Here is a 26820-nt window from a genome sequence, read left to right on the forward strand (position 1 = left end):
CTGCAACGATTCCTCAGTTCATTGCTGTAAATGAGAATGTGTTCTCAGTCAACTTACCTGGTAAAATATGGGTAACATTTTTTTTAAAATTATTATTAAAAACAGGAATCTAGATGTAATCAGGAATGCAATCAGTCTACCACTACAACCTATACTCTGGTTGACAGCAATTACTGCAGGAGTTCCAAAGCAACGTTACTAGCAGTCAAAGTCAAATCCTTGCTTCCACCGACCTTATATCTTTCAAGGATTTGACAGAGTCTCTTATACAGTGGGGCAAAAAAGTATTTAGTCAGCCACCAATTGTGCAAGTTCTCCCACTTAAAAATATGAGAGGCCTGTAATTTTCATCATAGCTACACTTCAACTATGACAGACAAAATGAGAGAGAAGAAATCCAGAAAATCACACTGTAGGATTTTTTATGAATTTATTTGCAAATTATTGTGGAAAATAAGTATTTGGTCACCTACAAACAAGCAAGATTTCTGGCTCTCACAGACCTGTAACTTCTTCTTTAAGAGGCTCCTCTGTCCTCCACTCGTTACCTGTATTAATGGCACCTGTTTGAACTTGTTTCAGTATAAAAGACACCTGTCCACAACCTCAAACAGTCACACTCCAAACTCCACTATGGCCAAGACCATAGAGCTGTCAAAGGACACCAGAAACAAAATTGTAGACCTGCACCAGGCTGGGAAGACTGAATCTGCAATAGGTAAGCAGCTTGGTTTGAAGAAATCAACTGTGGGAGCAATTATTAGGAAATGGAAGACATACAAGACCACTGATAATCTCCCTCGATCTGGGGCTCCACGCAAGATCTCACCACGCGGGGTCAAAATTATCACAAGAACGGTGAGCAAAAATCCCAGAACCACACGGGGGGGACCTAGTGAATGACCTGCAGAGAGCTGGGTCCAAAGTAACAAAGCCTACCATCAGTAACACACTACGCCGCCAGGGACTCAAATCCTGCAGTGCCAGACGTGTCCCCCTGCTTAAGCCAGTACATGTCCAGGCCCGTCTGAAGTTTGCTAGAGACCATTTGGATGATCCAGAAGAAGATTGGGAGAATGGCATATGGTCAGATGAAACCAAAATATAACTTTTTGGTAAGAACTCAACTCGTCGTGTTTGGAGGACAAAGAATGCTGAGTTGCATCCAAAGAACACCATACCTACTGTGAAGCATGGGGGTGGAAACATCATGCTCTGGGGCTGTTTTTCTGCAAAGGGACCAGGACGACTGATTCGTGTAAAGGAAAGAATGAATGGGGCCATGTATCGTGAGATTTTGAGTGAAAACCTCCTTCCATCAGCAAGGGCATTGAAGATGAAACGTGGCTGGGTCTTTCAGCACGACAATGATCCCAAACACACCGCCCGGGCAACGAAGGAGTGGCTTCGTAAGAAGCATTTCAAGGTCCTGGAGTGGCCTAGCCAGTCTCCAGATCTCAACCCCATAGAAAATCTTTGGAGGGAGTTGAAAGTCCGTGTTGCCCAGCAACAGCCCCAAAACATCACTGCCCTAGAGGAGATCTGCATGGAGGAATGGGCCAAAATACCAGCAACAATGTGTGAAAACCTTGTGAAGACTTACAGAAAACGTTTGACCTCTGTCATTGCCAACAAAGGGTATATAACAAAGTATTGAGATAAACTTTTGTTATTGACCAAATATTTATTTTCCACCATAATTTGCAAATAAATTCATTAAAAATCCTACAATGTGATTTTCTGGATTTTTTTCCTAATTTTGTCTGTCATAGTTGAAGTGTACCTATGATGAAAATTACAGTCCTCTCTCATCTTTTTAAGTGGGAGAACTTGCACAATTGGTGGCTGACTAAATACTTTTTTGCCCCACTGTATGCAGCATGCCTTAGGCACAGCCAATAGCCTTGCCCTCCTTGTACCAAGTAATTGCAATCCTGGGAAGGTCACAAGCCAAGGAGGGGACACTGTGACATGAGAAGGAACACAGACAGGTCCCAGGCCCTCATGTTTTGTATCTGGCAGCCGGTGCACCATTCATTCTGAACGGGAGGCGAAAGAATCCAAAGAGGCCGCATAGGAAGGACAAGTGCCAGTGAACTCCTAATTAACACACAAGAACAAGTTGGAACAGTGACAGTCAATGGTGAACACTGCACACAGGGGCTGGGGGGCAAGGAAATGGGGTCTTGCAACTGCTGAGAAGAGCAGAAGGACAATGAATAATTTACAGGTGCCATTTTTTATTATTTTGCCCATTCTTAAACTTTCTGACAGAGATGAATAATAGCATGTGGAATAGCCATCGGTGGCTGGCTGAGATGGATGGGAGAGCGGCACTGAGCCAAAAATATGTTATGACCTGATCCCCAATTCTACCTCCCCCTTTTCTGACAAGAAGTGGATCCTTCTGAAACCTTTACCAAGTCAGCCAGTGAAGGAATCCCATGGCACAACAGCCAAGGAGGCTTGCAGTTCATAACACTTGTATCCAGACTTGCAAACACCAAATCAGTCCCTTCTTAAACCGGGCCCGGCTCCACGATGGGGCAAAAGGGGGCTTAGCCCCCTCAGTTGAAACGTGTGGCCCCTCAGTTTTAATTTATGTCCCTATATAGCAAAAAAAGTTCCAATGATTGAGTGACAGAAAAAAATCTATCTCTGCTGTGCTGTGTCAGCATAATTGACAGAGCGTGACAGGGTGTGTGTAGGGGGGCTCTTGAAAGCCACCGGAGCGGTTAGGTATGACTCCTTTGTGTTTCCATAAAAAGCAGGTGGGAACACTTCTCATCTGTTGTAGGCTAAGTGAATAACGTGACACGCCTCCGCCTATAATATTTGATTTTGATTCATAAGGGCGGGGTCAAGTTTACTGTTGGAGCTACTTCACTCAACTCTGCAATACACCCCACCACTATAGAGTTTAGTAAGCTTCTTAGCTAGCTGTAAAAAGCGTTAGCCTTCGCCTATTTAGCTAGCTCGAACCAGCTAATCTGCCATGATGGGCATCAGAAATTGGCTTTGTCAAAGTACCCAAACAAAGCCAAATGAGGAGGAGAGTGATGATCAGCAGCATCAAACCACCAATGCCGCCGCCAAGCCCGACAGCGATGATGCTGCCGAGCTCCAGCTAGCTCCGCTTGCAGAGCCTACCCACTAGGGTTGTGCAGTATCCAGATTTCTATACCTTCATACCGTGCCATCACAGAATATATACGGTATTACCGGTTGTGCACACATACACTCAATTAGTATTAGTATTTGGTAGCATTGCCTTTAAATTGTTTAACTTGGGTCAAACGTTTCGGGTAGCCTTCCACAAGCTTCCCACAATAAGTTGGGTGAATTTTGGCCCATTCCTCCTGACAGACATGGTGTAACTGAGTCAGGTTTGTTGGCCTCCTTGCTCACACACAATTTTTGAGTTCTGCCCACAAATTCTCTATGGGATTGAGGTCAGGGCTTTGTGATGGCCTCTCCAATACCTTGACCATTTTGCCACAACTTTGGAAGTATGCTTGGGGTCATTGTCCACTTGGAGACCCATTTGCGCCAAGCTTTAACTTCCTGACTGATGTCTTGAGATGTTGCTTCAATATATCCACATAATTTTCCTTCCCGTCTTTTCCTTCATGATGCCATCTATTTTATGAAGTGCACCAGTCTCTCCTGCAGCAAAGCACCCTCACAACATGATGCTGCCACCCCCGTGCTTCATGGTAGGGATGGTGTTCTTCGGCTTGCAAGCTTCCTCCTTTTTCCTCCAAGCATAACGATGGTCATTATGACCAAACAGTTCTATTTTTGTTTCATCAGACCAAAGGACATTTCTACAAAAAGTATGATCTTTGTCCCCATGATCTTTGTAACCCCAAACTTAACACATACATTTTTCCAGCAGCAGACTATGATTGATAATGTCAAAAGCTGCACTGAAGTCTAACAAGACAGCCCCCACAATAATTTTATCATCAATTTCTCTCAGCCAATCATCAGGTATTTGTGTAAGTGCTGTGCTTGTTGAGTGTCCTTCCCTACAAGCATGCTGAAATTCTGTTGTCAATATGTTTACTGTGAAATAGCATTGTAATCTGGTCAATTTTTCCCCCCAGAAGTTTACTAAGGGTTGGTAACAGACTGATTGGTCGGCTATTTGAGCCAGTAAAGGGGGCTTTACTATTCTTGGGTAGGGGCATGACTTTAGCTTCCCTCCAGGCCTGAGGGCACACACTTTCTAGTAGGCTTAAATTGAAGATGTGGCAAATAGGAGTGGCAACATCGTCTGCTATTATCCTCAGCAATTCTCCATCCAGATTGTCAGACCCCGGTGGCATGTCATTGTTGATAGACAACAATCCTTTTTTCACCTCTTCCACCTCTTCCAAAAGTACAATTCTTGTCATCCCTAAGTTTGCTTATCTTGCCAATGAAAAAGTCATTAAAGTAGTTTGCAATATCAGTGGGCTTTGTGATGAATGAGCCATCTGATTCAATGAATGAAGGAGCCGAGTTGGGTTTTTCCCCAAAATTTCATTGAAGGTGCCCCAAAGCTTTTTACTATCATTCTTTATATAATTTCATAGTGTAGTTTATTTTTATTTAGTTTAGTCACATGATTTCTTCATTTGCAGTACGTTTGCCAATCAGTTGGGCTGACAGACTTAATTGCCATACCTTTTGCCTCATCCCTCTCAACCATACAATTTTTCAATTCCTCATCAATCCAAGGGAACTTAACCATTTTTACAATCATTTTCTTAATGGGTGCGTGCTTATAAGTAACTGGAATAAGTAGTTTCATTTATGCATCAAGTGCAGCATCTGGTTGCTCTTCATTACACACCCCAGACCAGCATATATTTTTTACATCATCAACATATGAATCATTATACATTTGGGTGAGTTTGTTTTCCCCCCGCCGTTTAATAAAATTAAACCATCTAGTGTTCAGCGAAATAACAACAATGCAAAATACAAGTAGCCTAGTCAAATACAGTGGGGCAAAAAGTATTTAGTCAGCTACCAATTGTGCAAGTTCTCCCACTTAAAAAGATGAGGCCTGTAATTTTCATCATAGGTACACTTCAACTATGACAGACAAAATGAGAAGGATTTTTAATGAATTTATTTGCAAATTATGGTGGAAAATAAGTATTTGGTCACCTATTATTATTATATTATTATTTGTGCCATGTTCCTATAAGACCTCTGTCACTTCCCACGAGCCAGGGTGTGACAAACTCAACCTCATTCTTGTGTTTGATAAATGTATCGTATAGTGTGTGTGGCAGGCTTACAACGATGGCAAAAAACAACATTTGACAGTGCGCAGACCCTGGTGCTAGTGGGAGTACGCAGCTGGAGGTTGAATGTTTGAAGGGGTACGGGACTATAAAAAGTTTGGGAACCACTGCTCTACGACAACTGAGTTAGGAAGGACGCCTGTATCTTTGTCGTGACTGGGTGCATTGACACACCATCCAAAGTGTAATTAATAACTTCACCATGCTCAAAGGGATATTCAAATCATAGGTGCCTTTCTTTGTGAGGCATTGGAAAAGTTCCCTGGTCTTTATGGTTGAATCTGTGTTTGACATTCCCTGCTCAGGGACATTACAGATAATTATGTGTGGGGTACAAATATGAGGTAGTAATTCAAAAAACATGTTAAGCACTATTATTGCACATAGTTAAATATATGAACTCACTCTATGCGACTTGCTATGCAAATTTGAACTTATTTAGCCTTGCCATAACAAAGGAGAATACTTATTCATTTGTAAAAATTTCAAAAAACCTAATTCCACTTTGACATTATGGGGTATTGTGTGTAGGCCAGTGACGAAAACATATATTTCATCCATTTTAAATTCAGGCTGTAAAACAACAAAATGTGGAGGAAAAGTCAAAGGGTGTCAATACTTTCTGAAGGCACTATAGAGTCTTTCATGTCCTTATTGATCTGATATTTTGTTTACAAGGCCTACTTGGTACCGCTGTTTTGTTCTGTTCACATTTATTCGTTCGCATTCACAGTTGTGTCTGTATTCTAAGCCAAACTGCTATTCAGAATTTGTTTTTATGCATGAATAACAAGGCTAATACTTTAGTTTGCATTATTTTGGTAAGACCGCTAGCTGTGTGTATGGCTGCATTCACATAGGGTCAATCAGGGGCACAACTTTGGTTTTAGATGTGGGGGAACATATATATATATATCAATCTCACAAACCTGCAAGGAGCTCAACAACAAAATGAATTCTAAGTCTCCACATCCCAAACCATGTCTGTTTCCGATAATTATGCTACGTCGGAACTACCTAAATCCAAGATGGAATTTTCGCTCCCCACTCCAAGAAGTGTAAGTGTCCATTACTAGCCGATAACTAGCCAGAGTATGATTATGTCATTTATTTGGGTAAACACTTGATATTTGATCTGCTGTTTACACTCTAGTCAGTGACGGTTGAAGAGAAACATGTGCGTTCCCATAGCAGGACAGAGGATTTTTTTTAAATCAGTCGAGCCAAGTAACTGGAAACTCCAGCTTGTTGTTTCGGTTAAGAAGAGTGGAGATATGTGGCTACCAAATCTAACAGCGTAGAATGACAGGCGCCAACAAACCCCCCGGATCAAGGCTAAACACTCATTTGAGGATAGTGGTTGGCATCACTATCAAAACGCAACACTACTGGGTGCTGTTATTTCCCTGATAGAAAGTAAAGTGCTTTAAAATTAAATGTGATTTACTTCACAAATGGGGGGGGGGGGGGTGCATTCAATTCATCTAGCAAATAACCCAAAACCCATTATTCCACAATAGCTCAATAATAGACAAGAAGCAATTATCATTACCATTTTCAGTGTATCAGTGTCGTTTTCAAAGAAAAGGATTAAGGTAGATGTACTTTGCAGCTCTATTAGAGATGTCTATTTTGGTAATTGGTCTCATTGGGACGAGGAAGGGATTATGAGGCTATGGCGCGCACCTGTTTCAGAGTTCACCCAAATGATGCCATTGTGAAACACCCTTTTTTTTTTTTCATTTGGTTTCACAGTAGAGCGCACACAGACGGACTCACCCGATGTCGATGAGCGGGGGCTTGTCGCGGTCCCTCTTGTAACAGAGGAACAGTTCGTGGCTCTTAAGGCTGCCGTGGTTGAGGTTGGCCTGCTGCCCGCTGTAGGTGCTCTCCATGCAGGTGAAGCCCTCGGGAACAGTCTCTCCCGCCGACTTGTTGATGACGGCCAGGTCAGTAATGGGCGCCTTGGGCCCGCTGGACTTGGTCTCCGACAGGTCCTGCTCCAGGGGCGTGGACTTGTCCGTCAGCCCGGCCACCACAAAGTAGTCGGTCACACGGTGGCCCTTGTCCTCAATCATGGCTGGTCGTGCCTGGGGAGAGAAGAGGCGGGTGGGGCAAGGTCAAAAGTGAGGTTGGAGGTCAGAGAATGGGAAAATGTTTTTTGTTTGTTATCAAAGTAGGGATATGTCTATGGAATTTGGGGCCTTATCCAGGCCTTCTATAAGAGCAATGTAGCCTAGGTCTGAGTCTATAAATGGTACAGAGCAAGTCACATGGGAACGACCTGCTCCTTATATCACACAGGCACCATGGGACAATCCTTTACATTCTAACAGTGTATGTGGAATCCCTAATGACTGAATACGTATAGAGTACTTAATATACCTAAGGAATGACAGGGGTCTTGTGAAACGACGCGACTTATTCACAAACACTCCTGTCACTGTATATCACTTCCCAGTCCCATACTAAGGGACATGGAGAGAGTTAGGAGCGTCGGTGACTAGGGAGAGGCAGAGGAGAGCGGCAGAGCCGAGAGGAATGCACCAAAACACCACTGTAAGCATCAATCAAGATGACAGGAGTCTTACAAAACGTTCTCTGGAAAACGAGAGCATGGGGTCCTGTTATTCTATTCACTTGGGATATAAAAACGCTTCCTTCCCGAGATTCAAGACGACCATATGCTAAAGCTCAGCGAGGGTTAATCAGATGCTTCGATTTCCTGCTGTAGAAGAAGTAGAATGATTCATCAATTAGCCATAACGAGCACCATGGCATAGAGGTAGTAATTAGATGCAATTAGTCTAACAGATAATGGAGCACGAACCCTCTGCTCTCAGTGAGAGGGGTTGGAAACTATCACAGCTTGTTTTTTATGCTGGTAGATATTATAACTAATAACTTATTATAGTCTGTAAATTACTCAAATCCCTCAGCATATTCCTTGAACAAGCCATTTACTGTGCACAATAACCACAGGCATAAATACTGTCAACGGTAGTCTCAAATAACATGGCAGCATAAGTCCCAGGTTACCTTGTTTGTATGAGAGTGGGGGACTTCTAAAGACTGTGACCATTTTGATTTATACAGTTAGAATAACTACTTCAGGGTGCAAAAAGAGGTTATTCAGGCGTCCAAGAAAAACACTGGGCTTTGGGAGGAGGATACGGCAAAAAGAAGCAAACGGCTGTCTAAGAAGAAAGAAAAGCTAAGAAAGCAAACAACATCCCATTCTCTTCAAAGAGCGGCGGAAAATCATGCAGGAAGTGGCATTTTCCAGTCGTGAGTCAGCTGCAGCATGGGGCAGGAGCAGGAGAGAAACGTGGCCCCTCTGAACTGAAGGAGGAGCACCCGGCAGGCTCTGGACTTAATTTAGCCCACTTCATAACAGTGTTTAATAATCTCGGTCTCAGAGACTTTTAGCACGGGGCTGTGACCTCATCCTTGACACTTCTATGGTCAGATGTTATCTAGTGTTTCACGTGTAGTTTGATGAGGAGATGCTATCGAGTACAATACAGGAAAAACCAATGGCATGAACAAGCACACGGAAGTACTGATAAATATCACCATACTAAACGCAGAAACACACCAAAACCATCACATTTAGAGTATCGAGTGTCAAACCTGAATGTAGGCCCTAAAAAAATGCCTTCATAATCTGGAACCAATTTGAATGTCGGACCCTAGTTTGCATTGTAAACTGAACAAAAAATAAAAGCAACATGCAACAATTTCAAAAGATTTTACTGAGTTACAGTTCCTGTAGGAAAATCTGTCAATTGAGAAATAGATTCATTATATGGATTTCACATGACTGGGCAGGGGTGCAGCCTGGGAGGGCATAGGCCCACCCACTGGGGAGCCAGGCCCAGCCAATCATTCCTACAGTCAGCATGCCAATTGCACGCTCCCTCAAGACATGAGACAGTTGTGGCATTGTGTTGTGACAAAACTGCACATTTTAAAGTGGCCTTGTAATGCCCCAGCACAGGGTGCACCTGTGTAATGGTCATGCCGTTTTTCAGCTTCGTGATATGCTACACCTGTCAGGTGGATGGATTATCTTGGCAAAGGAGAAATGCTCACTAATAGGTATGTAAACAAATTTGTGCAATTTTTTGATAGAAATAAGCTATAGAAAATGTTGGGGATTTTCTTTTTCATCTCATGAAACATGGGACCAACACTTTACATGCGTTGCGTTACATGCGTTGCGTTAATATTTTTGTTCATTGTAGTTGATAAAATAAACATTGGAGAGGGAGATGGATACACAGCCAGAAGACTGCAAATGATTCTTGCTGTCTCCTGGCTGTGTATCCATTTTGTTGCGCTCTCCCTCTCCAATGTTTATTGTCATAATCGTAACATAACCTATTGTGATCGCAATAGCTTGACCCACTTCTTCATACAACTCTCAGCGTCAAGTATGGGCTAACACAATTCTGGATTTTTGGGAAACGATACATTGTCACGCAAATGGACATGGGGATTGTCATAGTCGTAATTTTTGTCGCAAAATGTTTTGTGCTTGTAGTGTATCATAATGCGCCTTCGAAAATTTGCTCGGACATACACTACATGGCAAAACGTATGTGGACACCCCTTCAAATTTGTGGATTTGGCTATCTTAGTCACACTTGTTGCTGATAGGTGTATTAAATCGAGCACATAACCATGCAATCTCCATAGACAAACATTAGCAGTAGAATGGCCTTGCTGAAGCGCTCAGTGACTTTCAACATGGCACCGTCATAGGATGCCACCTTTCCAGCAAGTCAGTTTGTCAAATGAGCTGCCCCGGACAACTCTAAGTGCTGTTATTGTGAAGTGGAAACGTCTAGGAGCAACACAGCTCAGTCCCGAAGTGGTAGGCAACACAAGCTCACAGAAAGTGACCGCAGAGTGCTGAAGTGCATAAAAATCATCTGTCCTCGGTTGCAACACTCACTACAGAGTTTTCAAACTGCATCTGGAAGCAACATCAGCACAAGAACTGCTCGTCAGGAGCTTCATGAAATGGGTTTCCATGGCCGAGCAGCCGCACACACGCCTAATAGCACCATGCACAATGCCAAGAGTCGGCTGGAGTGGTGTAAAGCTCGCCGCCATTGCACTCTGGAAACGCGTTCTCTGGAGTGATGAATCATGCTATCTGGCAGTTCGACAGACGATTCTGGGTTTGGCGGGTGCCAGGAGAACGCTACCTGCCTCAATGCATAGTGCCAACTGTAAAGTTTTTGGAGGATGAATAATTGGTCTGGGGCTGTTTTTCATGGTTCGGGCTAGACCCCTTCGTTCCAGTGAAGGGAAATCTTAACACTACAGCATACAATGACATTCTAAATGACTCTGTGCTTCCAACTTTGTGACAACAGTTTGGGAAAGGCCCTTTCCTGTTTCAACATGACAATGCCCCTGTGCACAAAGCGAGGTCCATACAGAAATTATTTGTCGAGATCGGTGTGGAAGAACTTGACTGGCCTGCACAGAGCCCTGACCTCAACCCCATCGAACACTTTTGGGATGAGTTGGAACGCCGACTGCAAGCCAGGCCTAATCGCCCAACATCAGTAATGCTTTTGTGGCTGAATGGAAGCAAGTCCCCGCAACAATGTTCCAACATCTTGTGGGAAGCCTCGCCAGAAGAGTGGAGGCTGTTTTAGCAGCAAAGGGGGTACCAACTCCATATTAATGCACATGATTTTGTAATGAGATGTTCAACAACATAATTCTGGCCATGTAGTGCACCTAATAAATACAACACAGCGTTGCTGACACCACTATCTAAAAAACTGTTGATTTATGATTTTAACCGCTTGGAACTTTTGGAAATTAAGCTTCTTCTCCCGACCACGCTGCTCTGCTCGTAAAATTATTACCAACTCTAACCACCAAACTCCTATTAGGTAAACTATAATCTACTTGAATATAGAGTTGAATCCCTCGCTCACCTAAAATACATTTATTAAGATGGCAATCTTTTTTTCTTCTTTAAAGTTCACTGTTATTGTCCATAATTGTCAGTTACATGATTATACAATAATTGTGCCAGCCCTATATAGACCAAAGACTGGGACCTCACAACAGGGCTGTCACCTAGGTTACAGACTACAGTACATTTGTAGCCCTGCAGTCGGTTGCATAAAAAGACCTACCACTCTCTCACCATGTCAGAAAGGTGACCCAAACTGTGCCCTGTTTGTTCCAAGTAAATGTCATGCACTAGACTACATGGGTATTGTGTCCTGTCTGTACAAGGAAAGGACAGGGACAAGATGTACTGAGTTTTGCACTTGTGCATTCACAACTTTACATATTTGGACAGGAGCAATAAATGAATCACATACGGTCTACAGTAAGTGAAAGAGTATGTATAAACTCAAACAGCCATGGTAGTTGGCATGCCATGAAGTCGGTGTTTGTTGGGTTTTACTATCCTTGTGGGGACAAGGGAAATTCTGACAAGTGCGGACATTTTGCCGGTCCCCACAAGAAAAAGGCTATTTTAGGCATAGGGGTGAAGTTTAGGTTTAGAGTTAGAATTAGGGTTAGGTGATTCTCATTAAACCAGCTTTAAACTTGTCTGTAGCTAAATGTGGTTACAAAACCATGATGCATTTGCAAAAATAAACTATCACTCTGAAGACTAAGATGTCTAGTTTTTGGCAAAGTGTCTTATTTAAAAATATATATATTTTTGCCAGAATGTTGTACTTTTTCATCGTTACCGAAATGTGTCCGGACTAAACTCGAGTCATTCTCTACAATTGTACTTTAGAAAAACCTAATTTATTTGAATAAAACAAAATATGTTGCTGTAGTTTGTCCATAAATCATACACATTTAACAAGTCAAAGTTAACATTAAACTATAATATTTATTAAGTAAAAACAGTGTCACTTTTTCAAGTTCCGGTAAAAACGGCAATCAGTTTTTAAATAAAGTTGTATTCACCCATGATGCTTCATCATAGTCCTTAGATGAGCACAAGTTAAGTTAATTTACTCGGTTATTTCTCAGTACTACTTAAGAGCCTAAACCCTGTTGGATTTCACCCCTCAAAGGGATTACATAATGGTCCAGAGCGAGACAACACAGTTTCATGTTGAGTGAAAGATCAAGGAAGAATGACTCAGGGTTTCCACAAACAAGGCAGGCAATAAAAAAATGCCTTTAATGATGACGGAGGGGTGGCGCCCCCTCTGATGTGGTTTGGTTGCTCCAGGGTAAAAGAAGTAAATGGAAATGCAAAAGTTCCCTGGAGCGGTCAAATGGTGGGGGGGGGGGGGACGACACATTGGCTCTTTGGCTAGCTTAACGGAGCGTCATTCCACCTCAAAAAGCACAAGGAGGATTTCTGAAATCGTTTTTGCATTAAGGAACAGGTGAGATTAGCATTCCTGCAACATTTTAAATATATATAATTTGATTACTGAGAAATTAAGCTAATTGATTGCACCCAGATTGGCAATTTTACTTTATAGGATTCCCATAATATTCAATAGAGTTCCCAACGTCCGATGTGGACCCAATTTCTTCCTTACAATGAGTAAGACATGAGGAACACAAAACAATGGTCAACAGCCACACACGGACCCCCCACGCCAACACCACCCCAACAATCCCCATACAATATGTTTTGGTATACAGCCATGTTTTGCTCACTAAATGGCACTGTTTCTACTATATTTTTTATCCAGTCAGAGGATGCCAATAACTACATATCCAGTACAAATTCACCATTATGGTCATGATTAGGGTTGGTTGGATTAGGATTGGTTGAGATTCTGGGGAACCTCCCAATCAGCATGGACCAATCTAAGAGTTATTATTTTTATTTTTTTTAAATGTAGTTTTTGGGGGGGTTATTTATTTATTTATTGTCGCTTCCATCATTGTAATTGCCCGCATCATTTCCAATCCCCATATATTTTTGGGATAAATATAGACTACCATTCAATAGTTTGGGGTCACTTAGAAATGTCCTTGTTTTTGAAAGAAAAGCACATTTTTTGCCCATTAAAATGACATCAAATTAATCAGAAATACAGTGTAGACAGTGTTAATGTTGTAAATTACTATTGTAGCTGGAAACAGCTGATTTTAATGGAATATCTACATAGGCGTTCAGAGGCCCATTATCAGCAAAGATCACTCCTGTGTTTCAATGGCATGTTGTGTTAGCTAATCCAAGTTTATCATTTTAAAAGGCTAATTGATCATTAGAAAACCCTTTTGCAATTATGTTAGCACAGCTGAAAAGTGTTGTTCTGATTAAAGAAGCAATAAAACTGGCCTTCTTTAGACTAGTTGAGTATCTGGGGCATCAGCATTTATGGGTTCGATTACAGGCTCAAAACGGTCAGAAATAAAGACCTTTCTTCTGAAACTCGTCAGTCTATTCTTGTTCTGAAAATTAAGGCTATTCCATGCGATTAACTTCTTATGGCTGGGGGCAGTATTGAGCTACTCAGTCCTAAAAGCTAGAATATGCATATAATTAGTAGATTTGGATAGAACACTCTGAAGTTTCTAAAACTGTTTGAATGATGTCTGTGAGTATAACAGAACTCATATGGCAGGCAAACACCTGAGATAAAATCCAACCAGGAAGTGGGAAATCTGAGGTTTGTAGGTTTTCAACTCATCGCCTATCGAAGATACAGTGGGATATTGGTCATATTGCACTTCCTAAGGCTTCCACTAGATGTCAACAGTCTTTAGAACTTTGTTTGACGCTTCTACTGTGAAGGAGGGGGGAATGAGAGCTCTTTGAGTCATGGGTCTGGCAGAGTGCCATGAGCTGACAACGCGCGTTCACGTGAGAGAGTTCGCTTGCGTTCAATTGCATTTCTGAAGACAAAGGAATTCTCCGGTTGGAACATGATTGAAGATTTATGTTAAAAACATCCTAAAGATTGATTCTATACTTCTTTTGACATGTTTCTACGAACTGTAATATGACTTTTCGTCTGAACTTTCGCATGGACTTGCCCGCGCGTCGCGAGTTTGGATTGTGTACTGAACGTGCGAACAAAAAGGAGGTATTTGGACATAAATTATGGACTTTATGGAACAAATCAGAAATTTATTGTGGAACTGGGATTCCTGGGAGTGCATTCTGATGAAGATCATCAAAATGAATATTTATAATGCTATTCTGACATCTGTTGACTCCACAACATGGCGGATATCTTCCTGGCTTGTTTGGGCTCTGAGCGCTGTACTCAGATTATAGCATGATGTGCTTTTTCAGTAAAGTTTTTTTGAAATCTGACACAGTGGTTGCATTAAGGAGAGGTTTATCTAAAGTTCCATGTATAATAGTTGTATCTTTTATCAACATTTATGATGAGTATTTCTGTAAATTGATGTGGCTCTCTGCAAAATCACCGGATGTTTTGGAAGCAAAACATTACTGAACATTACGCGCCAATGTAAACTGAGATTTTTGGATATAAATATGAACTTTATCGAACAAAACATACATGTATTGTGTAACATGAAGTCCTATGAGTGTCATCTGATGAAGATCATCAAAGGTTAGTGATTAATTTTATCTCTATTTCTGCTTTTTGTGGCTCCTCTCTTTGGCTGGAAAAATGGCTGTGTTTTTCTGTGACTAGGTCCTGACCTAACAATCGTTTGGTGTGCTTTCGTCGTAAAGCCTTTTTGAAATCGGAACACTGTGGCTGGATTTACAACAAGTTTATCTTTAAAATTGTGTAAAATAATTGTATGTTTGAAGAATTTTAATTATGGGTTTTCTGTTATTTTGAATTTGGCGCCCTGCAATTTCACTGGCTGTTGGCTAGGTGGGACACTACCGTCCCGGATATCCCAGAGAGGTTAAACAACTTGGAAAATTCCAGAAAATGATGTCATGGCGTTAGAAGCTTCTGATAGGCTAATTGACATCATTTGAGTCAATTGGAGGTGTACCTGTGGATGTATTTCAAGGCCTACCTTCAAACTCAGTGCCTCTTCGCTTGACATCATGGGAAAATCAAAAGAAATCAGCCAAGACCTCAGAAAAAAATTGTAGACCTACACAAGTCTGTTCCATCCTTGAAACCAATTCCCAAACTCCTGAAGGTACCACGTACCTAACAATAGTATGCAAGTATAAACACCATGGGACGACGCAGCCGTCTTACCGCTCAGGAAGGTGACGCGTTCTGTCTCCTAGAGATGAACGTACTTTAGTGCGAAAAGTAAAAATCAATCCCAGAACAACAGCATAGGACCTTGTGAAGATGCTGGAGGAAACAGGTACAAAGGTCTCTATATCCACAGTAAAACGAGTCCTATATCGACATAACCTGAAAGGCCGCTCAGCAAGGAAGAAGCCACTGCTCCAAAACCACCATAAAAAAGCCAGACTACGGTTTGCAACTGCACATGGGGACAAAGATCATGCTTTTTGGAGAAATGTCCTCTGGTCTGATGAAACAAAAATAGAACTGTTTGGTCATAATTACCATCGTTATGTTTGGAGGAAAAAGGGGGAAGCCTTTGCAAGCCAAAGAACACCATCCAAACTGTGAAGCACGGTGGTGGCAGCATCATGTTGTGGGGGTGCTTTGCTGCAGGAGGGACTGTTGCACTTCACAAAATAGAAGGCATCATGAGAAAGGGAAATTATGTGGATATATTGAAGCAACATCTCAAGACATCAGTCAGGAAGTTAAAGCTTGGTCACAATGGGTCTTCCAAATGGACAATGACCCCAAGCACACTTCCAAAGTCGTGGCAAAATGGCTTAAGGACAACAAAGTCAAGGTATTGGAGTGGCCATCACAAAGCCCTGACCTCAATCCTATAGAACATTTGTGGGCAGAACTAAAAAAAACATGTGCAAGCAAGGAGGCCTACAAACCTGACACAGTTATACCAGCTCTGTCAGGAGGAATGGGCCAAAATTCACCCAATTTATTGTGGGAGGCTTGTGGAAGGCTACTCGAAACGTTTGACCCAAGTTAAACAATTTAAAGACAATGCTACCATATACTAATTGAGTGTATGTAAACTTCTGTCTCACTGGGAATGTGATGAAAGAAATAAAAGCTGAAATGAATCATTCTCTCTACTATTATTCTGACATTTCACATTCTTAAAATAAGGTGGTGATCCTAACTGACCTAAGACAGGGATTCTTTACAATCATTAAATGTCAGGAATTGTGAAAAACTGAGTTTAAATGTATTTGGCTAAGGTGTATGTAAACTTCCTACTTTAACTGTATATAACATTCTATTGCTTGCAAGAATTTTGTAGAATTATTTAAATAGAAAAATTTGAAGTTTTGAATCCGGCGCCGTTGTGCCATGGAATCAGTACATCGAAGATCTCTTCCCAACTATTTTACAATATATATGGCGCAGCTGTCCATTTTTTGGTCCTTAAATGAAACTGGTATATATTTTTATTTATCACAATTTTCTTGAACCAATTTTGGTCTTTAATGCAGGGCCGACAGACAAGTTCCTTACTTTTTCCCCCTTCCATTTGCCTCTTCCATTTTTACGGTAATGCTGTAATAGTTGGTTGTAATTTTGGGTAGAGCAGACATTTCCATATGTCTTTATTAGCTGCATGTGTGACAACTCCACCAGTCCTGTTTATGATATAATTTACAAAGATAATATTTTTTTAAATACATTTTATCGAAAAATCTAGTTTTTTTATCAATTAGTATATTTGAGTTTAACCACAATATTTGTTGTATTATTTGTTCTGTCTTTTCAGGGGGATTAAACTGAAATTGCAACCAACTTTCTATGGCTTGTTAAAAAAATAACAATATTCTGGAGCTGATTTCATTTTCAAATAACCGAAAGTGAGCGGTTGTAATCTGAATAAAGGGGAAAATGCCATTCTTGTACATGGGGTGAGACATTCTTACTAATTTACTGGAGAACTATTTCGGAATTAACTATAGCTTTTGTATGACTGATGCCTTTAGTGAGAGGTCTGATGCTTTAATATTTAATTTCTAATGCTTTAATATTTAATTTCTGCCCTCCTAATTCACATTCATTATATAAATAGGACCTTTTCATTTTGTCTGGTTTGCCATTCCAAATATTTTTTTTTTTTTTGCTCATTTAATTTAAAAAAAACGGTCGCTAGGTAAACTGTGATGACTAAAGAGTTAATCAGGGTGAATTTTACACAAATAGACAGGTATTTTCCTTTCCATGGTATCAAGATCTTATCTGTTTTTGCTAACTTTCTATTAAAATGTATTGGAGTGAGATCATTTATTTATTTAGCCAAGGGCTTTTCAGCATCATGAGTTTCTATTGGTTGAGAATGGATTGAGGGGCTGTTTCCAGGACACAGATTAAGCCTAGACAGAACAGCCAAACTCAATGGAAAAACTCAGTTGAAAATGCTTTTTATTCTAGGATTAATCTTTGTCCAGGAAACGGGCCCCTTTGAGTGTGTGGTGTATTAGTTAGACCACTCCTGGTGAACAAGCAAACAATTAGGCTACAGCAGTTCTAATGGTTTAAATGTTATGGTTAATGGTCTACAATGGTGAAAGTCCCAACAGCACAATGGCACTGGTATTGGGTTTAATGGTAAATGTCACTTATCATACTACCCATAGAGATGTTTTCTAATAATTGTATTGGAAAACATAAGACTGCCACGCAATGGTTTATAATTCTTTTATTTTATTAGGGTTTTCGTCACTAGCCCATGTCTCCAAGTTGTGGGCTTGTAGGAAAAGTATTCATGAGAATTGCACCATAGGAATAAGCCCTCTCAGAGAGCTGCCATTTGTTCGACTTTTAAAGGAGAGTTGGGTTGAACCATTAGGTTGCTAGAGAAGGACAAACTAAATTGCTTTCATGGAGGACTGGTTTGACTTGTGAGGATGGCCACACAATTTGTCATCACCATGAGCTAGAGCTAATGGTTTTCTACCCAAACCTTCAAAGAAAATATTGTGATCAATTTAATAAAAACGAGACCAGCAAACTGGATACAAGGGTGGGTAGCAGGAATAGCACTATCTACTGGGCAAAACCTGGTACTTTCCCACTATTATGGGAATTAAGGCAAGAGACTTCAAATGTCTAAATTCTCTGAACAGGGGAACATAACCATTACCAAAATCACTAGGAATACATTACAGTATTAAGAAACAATACTCCAAACCGCAGCTTCATACTACTTATCAGACATGGAGAACAGATACTGGTTGCTGGGGTGGGACTGGCATGGGGTGTGGGGGGGGGGGTCCATGAGTGGCATTCTGAATTTTTGGGGAATTCCTCATGTATTACTACTCACTGGTAGGAAGATGTTGTCCAAATCAGACGGTAGGTGCTATATTTAATGAATATTATCTGAACCCATAAATGAAAATGTACAATTCGGGTGCAATCAATTAGCTACATTTTTTTTTAGTTCAAATTATATTTCACGAAATAATGTTACAGGAATGCTTATCTTATCGGTTTCTAACTGCAGAAAAGATTTCAGAACAATCGAAGATGGGTGACGTCATGGCTTGCTGAAATTACATGGAACGATTCTGGAGAGAGTGAGTGGGACCGGGCTTCAGGCTCAAAGGAGCTGAGATACATCCCACATAGCATGCTCTTTCCCTGAGCCATTTACTTTGCTCAGAGGGGAGCAAAACCACAGGCAGCAATTCTTCCTCTGAAAATGTGTGTGTGCAAATCAAAATGCAGTCAAGTTTATTTCGTTTTGGCTTCGCGCAGTAAACAAAGTTCTCATCCAAATGGATCCGGCCGTGCATTCTCATATCACAAAAATAATGGTGTTTGTCCGGACCCCTTCACCATCCAGATAGTGAGTTAGTTTGACTGAACAGAGTCCTTAGTATGCTATGCAGTGCACTATAGTAGACAGAGGAGACAAGCCACTGCTGGTACTACTTTCTGCAGAGATTTAAATCATCGTATCCATGGTTACACCTCACAGTTAACTGTCAGAGCTAGCTTTCATTCTTAATACACTTTTTGCCGTATAATAAAGCACACCATTAAATGTGTTCTAGATCAACGCTCTTACGGCACAGAGAATGTGTTTGTCTGGTGGTGGTTAGTGGACTTGTGACTGGAAAACAACTTGTCTTGTTAGTCTTTAATGCGAATGCATAGAGGGGTCTGGCTCTCTCAAAGCCGTATCAGACATTTCAGATCACAACTCTGAAGTAGTACATCAGGCTTTTAAAAAGAAACAACCCTGGTCTGTAACAGTGGTATACACTGAGTGTACAAAACATTGTGAACACCTGCTCTTTCCATGATATAGACTGACCAGGTGAAAGCTATGATCCCTTGTTGATGGCACTTGTTAAATCTACTTCAAATCAGTGTAGATGAAGGGGAGCAGACATGTCAAATAAGGATTTTTAGGCCTTGAGACAATTGAGACATGGATTGTGTGTGTGTCATTCAGAGCGTGAATGGGAAAGACAAAATATTTGTGCCTTTGAACAGGGTATGGTAGTAGGTGCCAGGCACACCGGTTTGATTGTGTGTCAAGAACTGCAACGCTGCCTGGTTTTTCACGCTCAACAGTTTCTCGTGTGTATCAGGAATGGTCCACCACCCAAAACACATCCAGCCAACTTGATAACTATGGGAAGCATTGGAGTCAACATGGGCGAGCATCCCTGTGGAACACATTCGACACCTTGTAGAGTCCATGCACCGACGAATTGAGGTTGGTCTGAGGGCAACTCATATAAGGAAGGTTTTCTTAATGTTTTGTACACTCAGTGTATATACACCTTACAGCTCAAGGTTTGAAAAAGCTACTCCCACTCCCATATATTTCAGATGTCATGAATAGTTAAGACTTCAGAGTCAACATGCTTGCACGGGTAATCGAAGATCAAGAGTGACATTTGAATTGCGTCATCTGCCATGCACACACACATGCACGCTCACACGATTAAGGATGAAGGCTCAGGTTCATACTGTTCAATGAATGGGTATTTGCAGCAGTCCAAACAAACCACACAACTTAAATGGCTGATCTAATCAATAACATATTTTTCACACAACTGGGAGTGAGTTATTTATGCATCTTGGTACCATATCTATATCATGCATTGAATTACTAATAGCTAAACGAAACTGAGCTGCATTGTCTTTTAATGCAGCTTGCTAAGTGCCATGTGACAATTCAAATATCCATATTGATGGACTATGGACACATTGTAAAATCCACTGTAACAAATCATATTGCCTAGCTGTTGAATACAATGATCTACTCAAACCATACATTTACAATCTCACTGGATTGTTGAAGACCAAGTCCCACACTACCCGGCGTACAAGAAGCATTTTTCCTTCTTCTTTGGATACTTAACGGTAGACCACTCTGTAACACAGAGACCCTTATTCTCAAGCTGATAGTATGGTGCCAGCAGGAGTCAGGAGCAAACTGGTATCACAGAGTGGTGGTGGGTATGACTCACGGTCATGCTATGACCATGCCAGCAACCTGGCAGCGTTGGCACAGATGCCTGATCTCTCACATAAATAAACACACACACGCGGTTGGTAATGAAAGGATCCACAAGACAAAACGTAAACAGAAACAGATATCTGCAAACAAACACTGTACAAGTCCTGCCAACCCACAATCCTGCCAATGCTGTTACCGGCCCTGTTAACTAGCACTTGTATTTTGCCTCGCCACGCTAGCATCGCCCACGTTTGGGGCAAGGTACTGCTAAATATCAACGGCCAATCCAGTAGGGTCTGGAAGCTATAGTGTGCTTCGATTGGTCAATAGCACCGTGACATCGCAGAGTATTTGCATAAAGTTCAGCTTTCCACAATTTAGGTCTCCCCCGTTCACGTTTCCACAGGCTCGAATCGCCCAACGGTCACCCCGCCCACTTCGCTTCCCTCCATTGAAAAGTAGAGGCTTCCGTTGTTTCGTCGTCCCCATCGTGTTATGTACCGTTAGGCCTTGTACTTGGTAAGGCTCAGACAAAACATATCGCAAAAAGACCTCATATCCCAATATTCGGGAAAAGTAGCCCATTAGTCCCATCAGCCTACCATTAGGAAAAATATCACACTTTATCATCCTTTCACATCTAACTAATTCTCCTATGACCAAAACAAATAGGCCTATATAAACTACATCATGAGAAGGTAAACTCGTGCACGCAGAATCTCATATCAAACACAACCTTGAATGGAATTCAACTGAGAGGAAACGTCACCCTTAATAATAATGTCTGGTTTGGATGATGATTCCTCTATTCCCCCTGAGCTAAAGATGGGACTGAGTTCATTGAAACAGAAGCAGCATCATCACGGCTTCGTATTCAGCACACGGTCCTGGCAAAGTGTTTGGCTCCATCGGCGTTTCCCTGACAACAGCACTCTCAACCAACCCCTTCGCTTGAAATTCTGCAGCACCTGCTCTACACCTATACCTCGAAATGTACCCCCAACAAAATGCACGCGCATGTACGCACCCAACACAACACGGTCAGTGTGTTGTAGGGAGACGTGAGAAAAAGTCAAGGTGTCAAGCTTGAGAGAGAACAACTCAGTGAAAGCAAGGATGATATCAGCTGCCTGCCAAACACCTAATCCACCAGGCCAAGCCTCACTAATGACTGTCCTAATGAGACTGAGTCCCAGATCACATTCCTCCAAAAGGAGAAACTTTTAAAATTAAATATATGAGAGAGAATATATATTATATATAGTACCGCTCAAAAGTTTGAGGTCACTTAGAAATTGCCTTGTTCTTGAAAGAAAAGCTTTTTTTGCCCATTAACATCAAATTTATCAGAAATAAAGTGTAAATGACTATTGTAGCTGGAAACAGCTGATTTTTTATGGAATATCTACATAGGCGTACAGAGGCCCATTATCAGCAACCATCGGTCCTGTGTTCCAATGGCACGTTGTGTTAGCTAATCCAAGTTAATCATTTTAAAAGGCTAATTGATCATTAGAAAACCATTTTGCAATTATGTTAGCACAGCTGATAACTGTTGTCCTGATTAAAGACGCAATAAAATTGGCCTTCTTTAGACTAGTTGAGTATCTGGAACATCAGCATTTGTGGGTTCGATTACAGGCTCAAAATGGCCAGAAACAAAGACCTTTCTTCTGAAACTCATCAGTCTATTCTTGTTCTGACAAATGAAGGCTATTCCCAACGCTGTGTCCTACTCCCTTCATAGAACAGCACAAACTGGCCCTAACCAGAATAGAAAGAGGACTGTGAGGCCCCGGTGCACAACTGAGCAAGAAGACAAGTACATTAGAGTGTCTAGTTTCAGAAACCAACCCCTCACAAGTCCTCAACTGGCAGCTTCATTAAATAGTACCCGCAAAACACCAGTCTCAACGTCAACAGTGAAGAGGCAACTCCGGGATGCTGGCCTTCTAGGCAGAGTTCCTCTGTCCAGTGTCTGTGTTCTTTTGCCCATCTTAATCTTTTATTTTTATTGGCCAGTCTTTACAACTTCGCCTAGAAGGCCAGCATACCGAAGAAAGTTCTCCTGCAACAGGGTGATCAAATTAAGATCCTACATATGTAGGCCACATGCACAAACACTGAGTAGAGGATGTGTGTGTTTCCTATATTTAGGCTACTCTGAACACGAACACACACACACTAGTAAAATAGAAGACAAGCACAACTTATTCTCTTTGTGGACAGACTGTGCAATGTACACAAACACTAGCTCTGCCATGGCAACCCAGCCCCAACAATGTCAGGCAGCCCCCATGCCACTCATGTTGTTATTCTATCTGGGAAGGGGTGAGTCCCCGCAGGAAATCGATCCGGTGTGGTTCTTTAAAGGGCGTCACGTGGAGAATGTATGCCTACGCGAACTCTGGCCTACAAAACAGTTCAATGAAGACGTTGGCCTACAGTAAATAAAAGCGGGGAAGGGTCGTTTTAAGTACACGTTAAACATTCAGAAAGTAAATAAAAAATAAATGATCAGCCATAAACTGTGTGCGCCAGTACTTTGGGAGAAGGAGAAGGGATTAAACTAAAAGCCTTTGAGGACATTGTAAACAGAAGCTGGCATGTGCTCCTTTCACGTTCGGCCACCTTGTCTTGTGAGGATAGCGGCCTTGTAGACTACAGGGAACATGAAAGAGGCATCGGCCAATCAGATTGCGTAGCCAGAACTAACCGTTTTACAATCTGACATCAAAATAAATGACTCAGCAATAAATGTGTTTAGACAAAACATTGACTCTCAAACAGCTGCAGGCCTCAGGCGTGGGCAGGTAGGGTAATAAAAAGACATCCTCATACAGCGAGAGCATCATCAAGCACAGAGTTTAATAATATTAAAGGCCAATTGAACTGGTCTGTGAAATGTCCATCATAAACAGAACAATTTGTCCCCTCCTTAACAAAAACATTTCCCTGTGTAACTCTGGGGCAGAGCTGAACTACTTGGGTGTCACAGGGAGTACGTTTACATGCACACTAATAATTCAATATTAAACTGATTATGGCAGTAGGCCGAGTATGGCATTAGTCATGTAAACACTTTACTCTGTTTATCTTAAATGGGCGTACGGTCAAAATCGAAGTAAGCATACGCCCATTAAAACCTGGTTTTCTGAGCAATCTTTCGCATTATTAGGACATGTCAACAGCTTAATCAGCATTCCAGCTGTGTATTTGATGTGTGCATGTGCCAGCACCAGTAGCGCAAGCCTCCCTCTTACGCCTGAGTGAATTGAGTTCAGAAAAAACGGAAGGTTGCATCTTAGAAATAGTTCAAATACAAACTTTAAAGGTCCGAACTCCGAATCAAATAGGCTTTACTAAAATGACAGTCGCTGTGGTAGAAAGTTTTGATTTGCAATTTTCTGCATTCATTTAAGTACCGTCTCCACTGGGATGGCTGTGTGAATGAGCAACAGAGGCCTATAGCAAGTGCCAACACGAGTCTAACCAGTCTTGTTTCACCCAACGTTCACCAGTGTCGTGGCGTATTTACACCAAACAGAAGAAAACGGACAGAAAAAAAGGGAGACACAACCTGGGCTTAAGAAACGCTTGTTTTTGTTTCAAACGTTTTGTGCCCTACCGAATATAGCCAAGGGAGGGGGGGAATATATAAATGGATGAGGCACTACCTGAACATTTCACTACACTGTGCCCTTATGAACATGGCCCTGCTGTAAGCAATATGGCAGAAGTTCCCCTTGGCTTTGGCCAACAGGGGGGGAGCATGCTGGCCAATTCCTCACTCATTATATTTTACTCTCCATTGAGTCATTCCATTCACAGGGAAACGGGGGCCAGGCCCCTCTATGCCTGTGTATTACAGGTCATGTTTCTTGGCTGTGGTGCTGATCTCAACTTGAAAACCTGACAAAAGCCACCAACGCCAGTCCAACAGCCCTCAGGCAGAGGAGGACTCTTCTAGGAACCCTCACCACGCACATTGTGCCAAGGGCCAAGCTATCTTCCAATTTTAACAGCACTCTATAGTCTCTCCCAAGCCCTCTTATAACGTCAATGATTTTACATTGTCATCTTATAAGCAAGATCCACATAAATCAAGCAAATAAGCTGTAGGTGAAAATATCTACAGGGTTATAGAGTGGGTCACTGTTCAGCATGAGCTGTACGAAGTGGAACACCCCCAATTCCATCCCCAATGGTCTCCTCTACAGTCAGTCATCTCATTCCTGTCACACAACAGACCCTGGACGCTAGGTCTTGTGGGGGGTGGGATGGAGGGGGCTCTTCTGTGTGTGTGTGGTCATGGACAGCAGTCAGTCTTGTGTCTGTTCTGCCAAGCCTGTCTCAATTATTCCAGCAGAGCAGAGGCCCTGTCATGAAGCTCCATTCATTGGAGACTGGGGACCAACTTGTCTGAGGAGAATGGCAATGGCAGTGAATGACACACAAACACAACACTGTCATACACGGAGAGAAATATGAGCATATCACAGAAAAGACTGACATAGTTTGCCTACCAAAGCACAGATATTTCTCTCGAGACAAATGTTTAAGAACATTTGAATATGTTACAATAACATGTCTTATTTTCACAGATCTAAATTACTGTCTTGAAAACCTACACTACACAATTTAGTAAGCCACCTCCTTCCCTTTTACAGTACTATAAGTAAACAATACTTATGACCAAACACTTACTGGATTCAACAATATCTCCAGGGCGTCAACTAGAACCCAGATATAACACAAACCCATATCCAGAGGCTCCTGAGGTCCGGCAAAGCAAATTCATTCATATCAACTTGAGGCTCATTCCAGTTCTCACAGCAAATATTGCTCTGACAATTCTAACCTACATTCTAGAAAGAATGTGTGTTTTTGTCTCATCCACATAACTTTAGGAATTGGGTATATTGGTTTTTAAATGGAATATCCTTTGGAAGACTTTCATATACAACAGCGTATTATGTAAAGCCAGCCCAAAACGTCTGGCATGTGGCCTCTTTCGTCAATCTGGTGACAGCTTGGACTTACACCTCATAAGTGCGGTACCCATGTCTCTCTAAAGTACCACTCCATGGCTGTAGTCTCCACAGAGCCCATGGCAAAATAGTGGCCCTGCCACCTGTCATCACAGTATGGTGTCTGAGGCACAGAGCCGGGATAAGGCGGCAACAAAACCCCCATTTGAAAAGAAGAACAGGAAAACCATGTGTTCTCGTCTGGAGGAGGAATCCGGCTAATAATGGGGGGAAAGAATAGCTGAAAACCCCTCTGCCTGATTGGATTCAGATGGCAAAAGGCTGTGTGTGTGTGTGTGTGGGGGGGGGGGGGTAACAACACATCCACCATGCTGGCCCTTAACACGGGGGCCCCTCAGGGGTGCGTGCTTAGTCACCTCCGTACGCCTTGTTCACACATGACCCCGCATAACTCCAACACCATCATTAAGTTTGCCGACGACGCAACAGTGGTAAGCCTGATCACCGATGACGAGACAGCCTAAAGGGAGGTCAGAGACCTGGCAGTGTGGTGACGGGACAACAACATCTCCCTCAACGTCAGCAAGACAAAAGGGGCTGATCGTGGACTACAGGAAACGGAGGGCCTAGCACGCCCCCCATTCACATCAACTGGGCTGTAGTGGAGTGGGTCGAGAGCTTCAAGTTCCTCGGTGTCCACATCACTAAGGATCCATCATGGTTCACAGACACCAACAATCGTGAAGTGGCCACGACCATGCCTCTTCCCCTCAGGAGGCTGAAAATGTGGCATGGGCCCTCAGATACTCAAAAAGTTATACATCTGCACCATTGAGAGTATCTTGACTGGGTGCATCAACACTTGGTATGGCAACTGCTTGGCATCCAACTGCAAGGCGCTACAGAGGGTAGTGCATACGGCCTAGCACATCACTGGAGCAGAGTTCCCTGCCATCCAGGACATCTATACCAGGCAGTGTCAGAGGAAGGTCTTGCCGCTGATGGAATCACGCTTCACCATCTGTCAGTCCGACGGACGAATCAACTGTAAAGTTTGG

At 42.1% G+C, this 26820-nt stretch overlaps 1 protein-coding gene across 3 annotated transcripts in view; it reads right to left on the reverse strand.

Moving 5' to 3' along the window:
- The window catches only part of LOC129835136 (DENN domain-containing protein 4C-like), a 72861-nt gene that overhangs the window by 32511 nt on the left and 13530 nt on the right, over positions 1-26820 (reverse strand). For all 3 annotated transcript variants that reach the window (XM_055900543.1, XM_055900542.1, XM_055900544.1), the window contains exon 2: positions 7080-7390. In XM_055900543.1, the coding sequence (XP_055756518.1) occupies positions 7080-7378 (299 nt within the window). In that variant the 5' untranslated portion in view covers positions 7379-7390. The remainder of the gene's footprint in view (positions 1-7079; positions 7391-26820) is intronic.

Source organism: Salvelinus fontinalis, chromosome 36, assembly GCF_029448725.1.
Source record: "Salvelinus fontinalis isolate EN_2023a chromosome 36, ASM2944872v1, whole genome shotgun sequence".
Lineage (NCBI taxonomy): Eukaryota > Metazoa > Chordata > Actinopteri > Salmoniformes > Salmonidae > Salvelinus > Salvelinus fontinalis.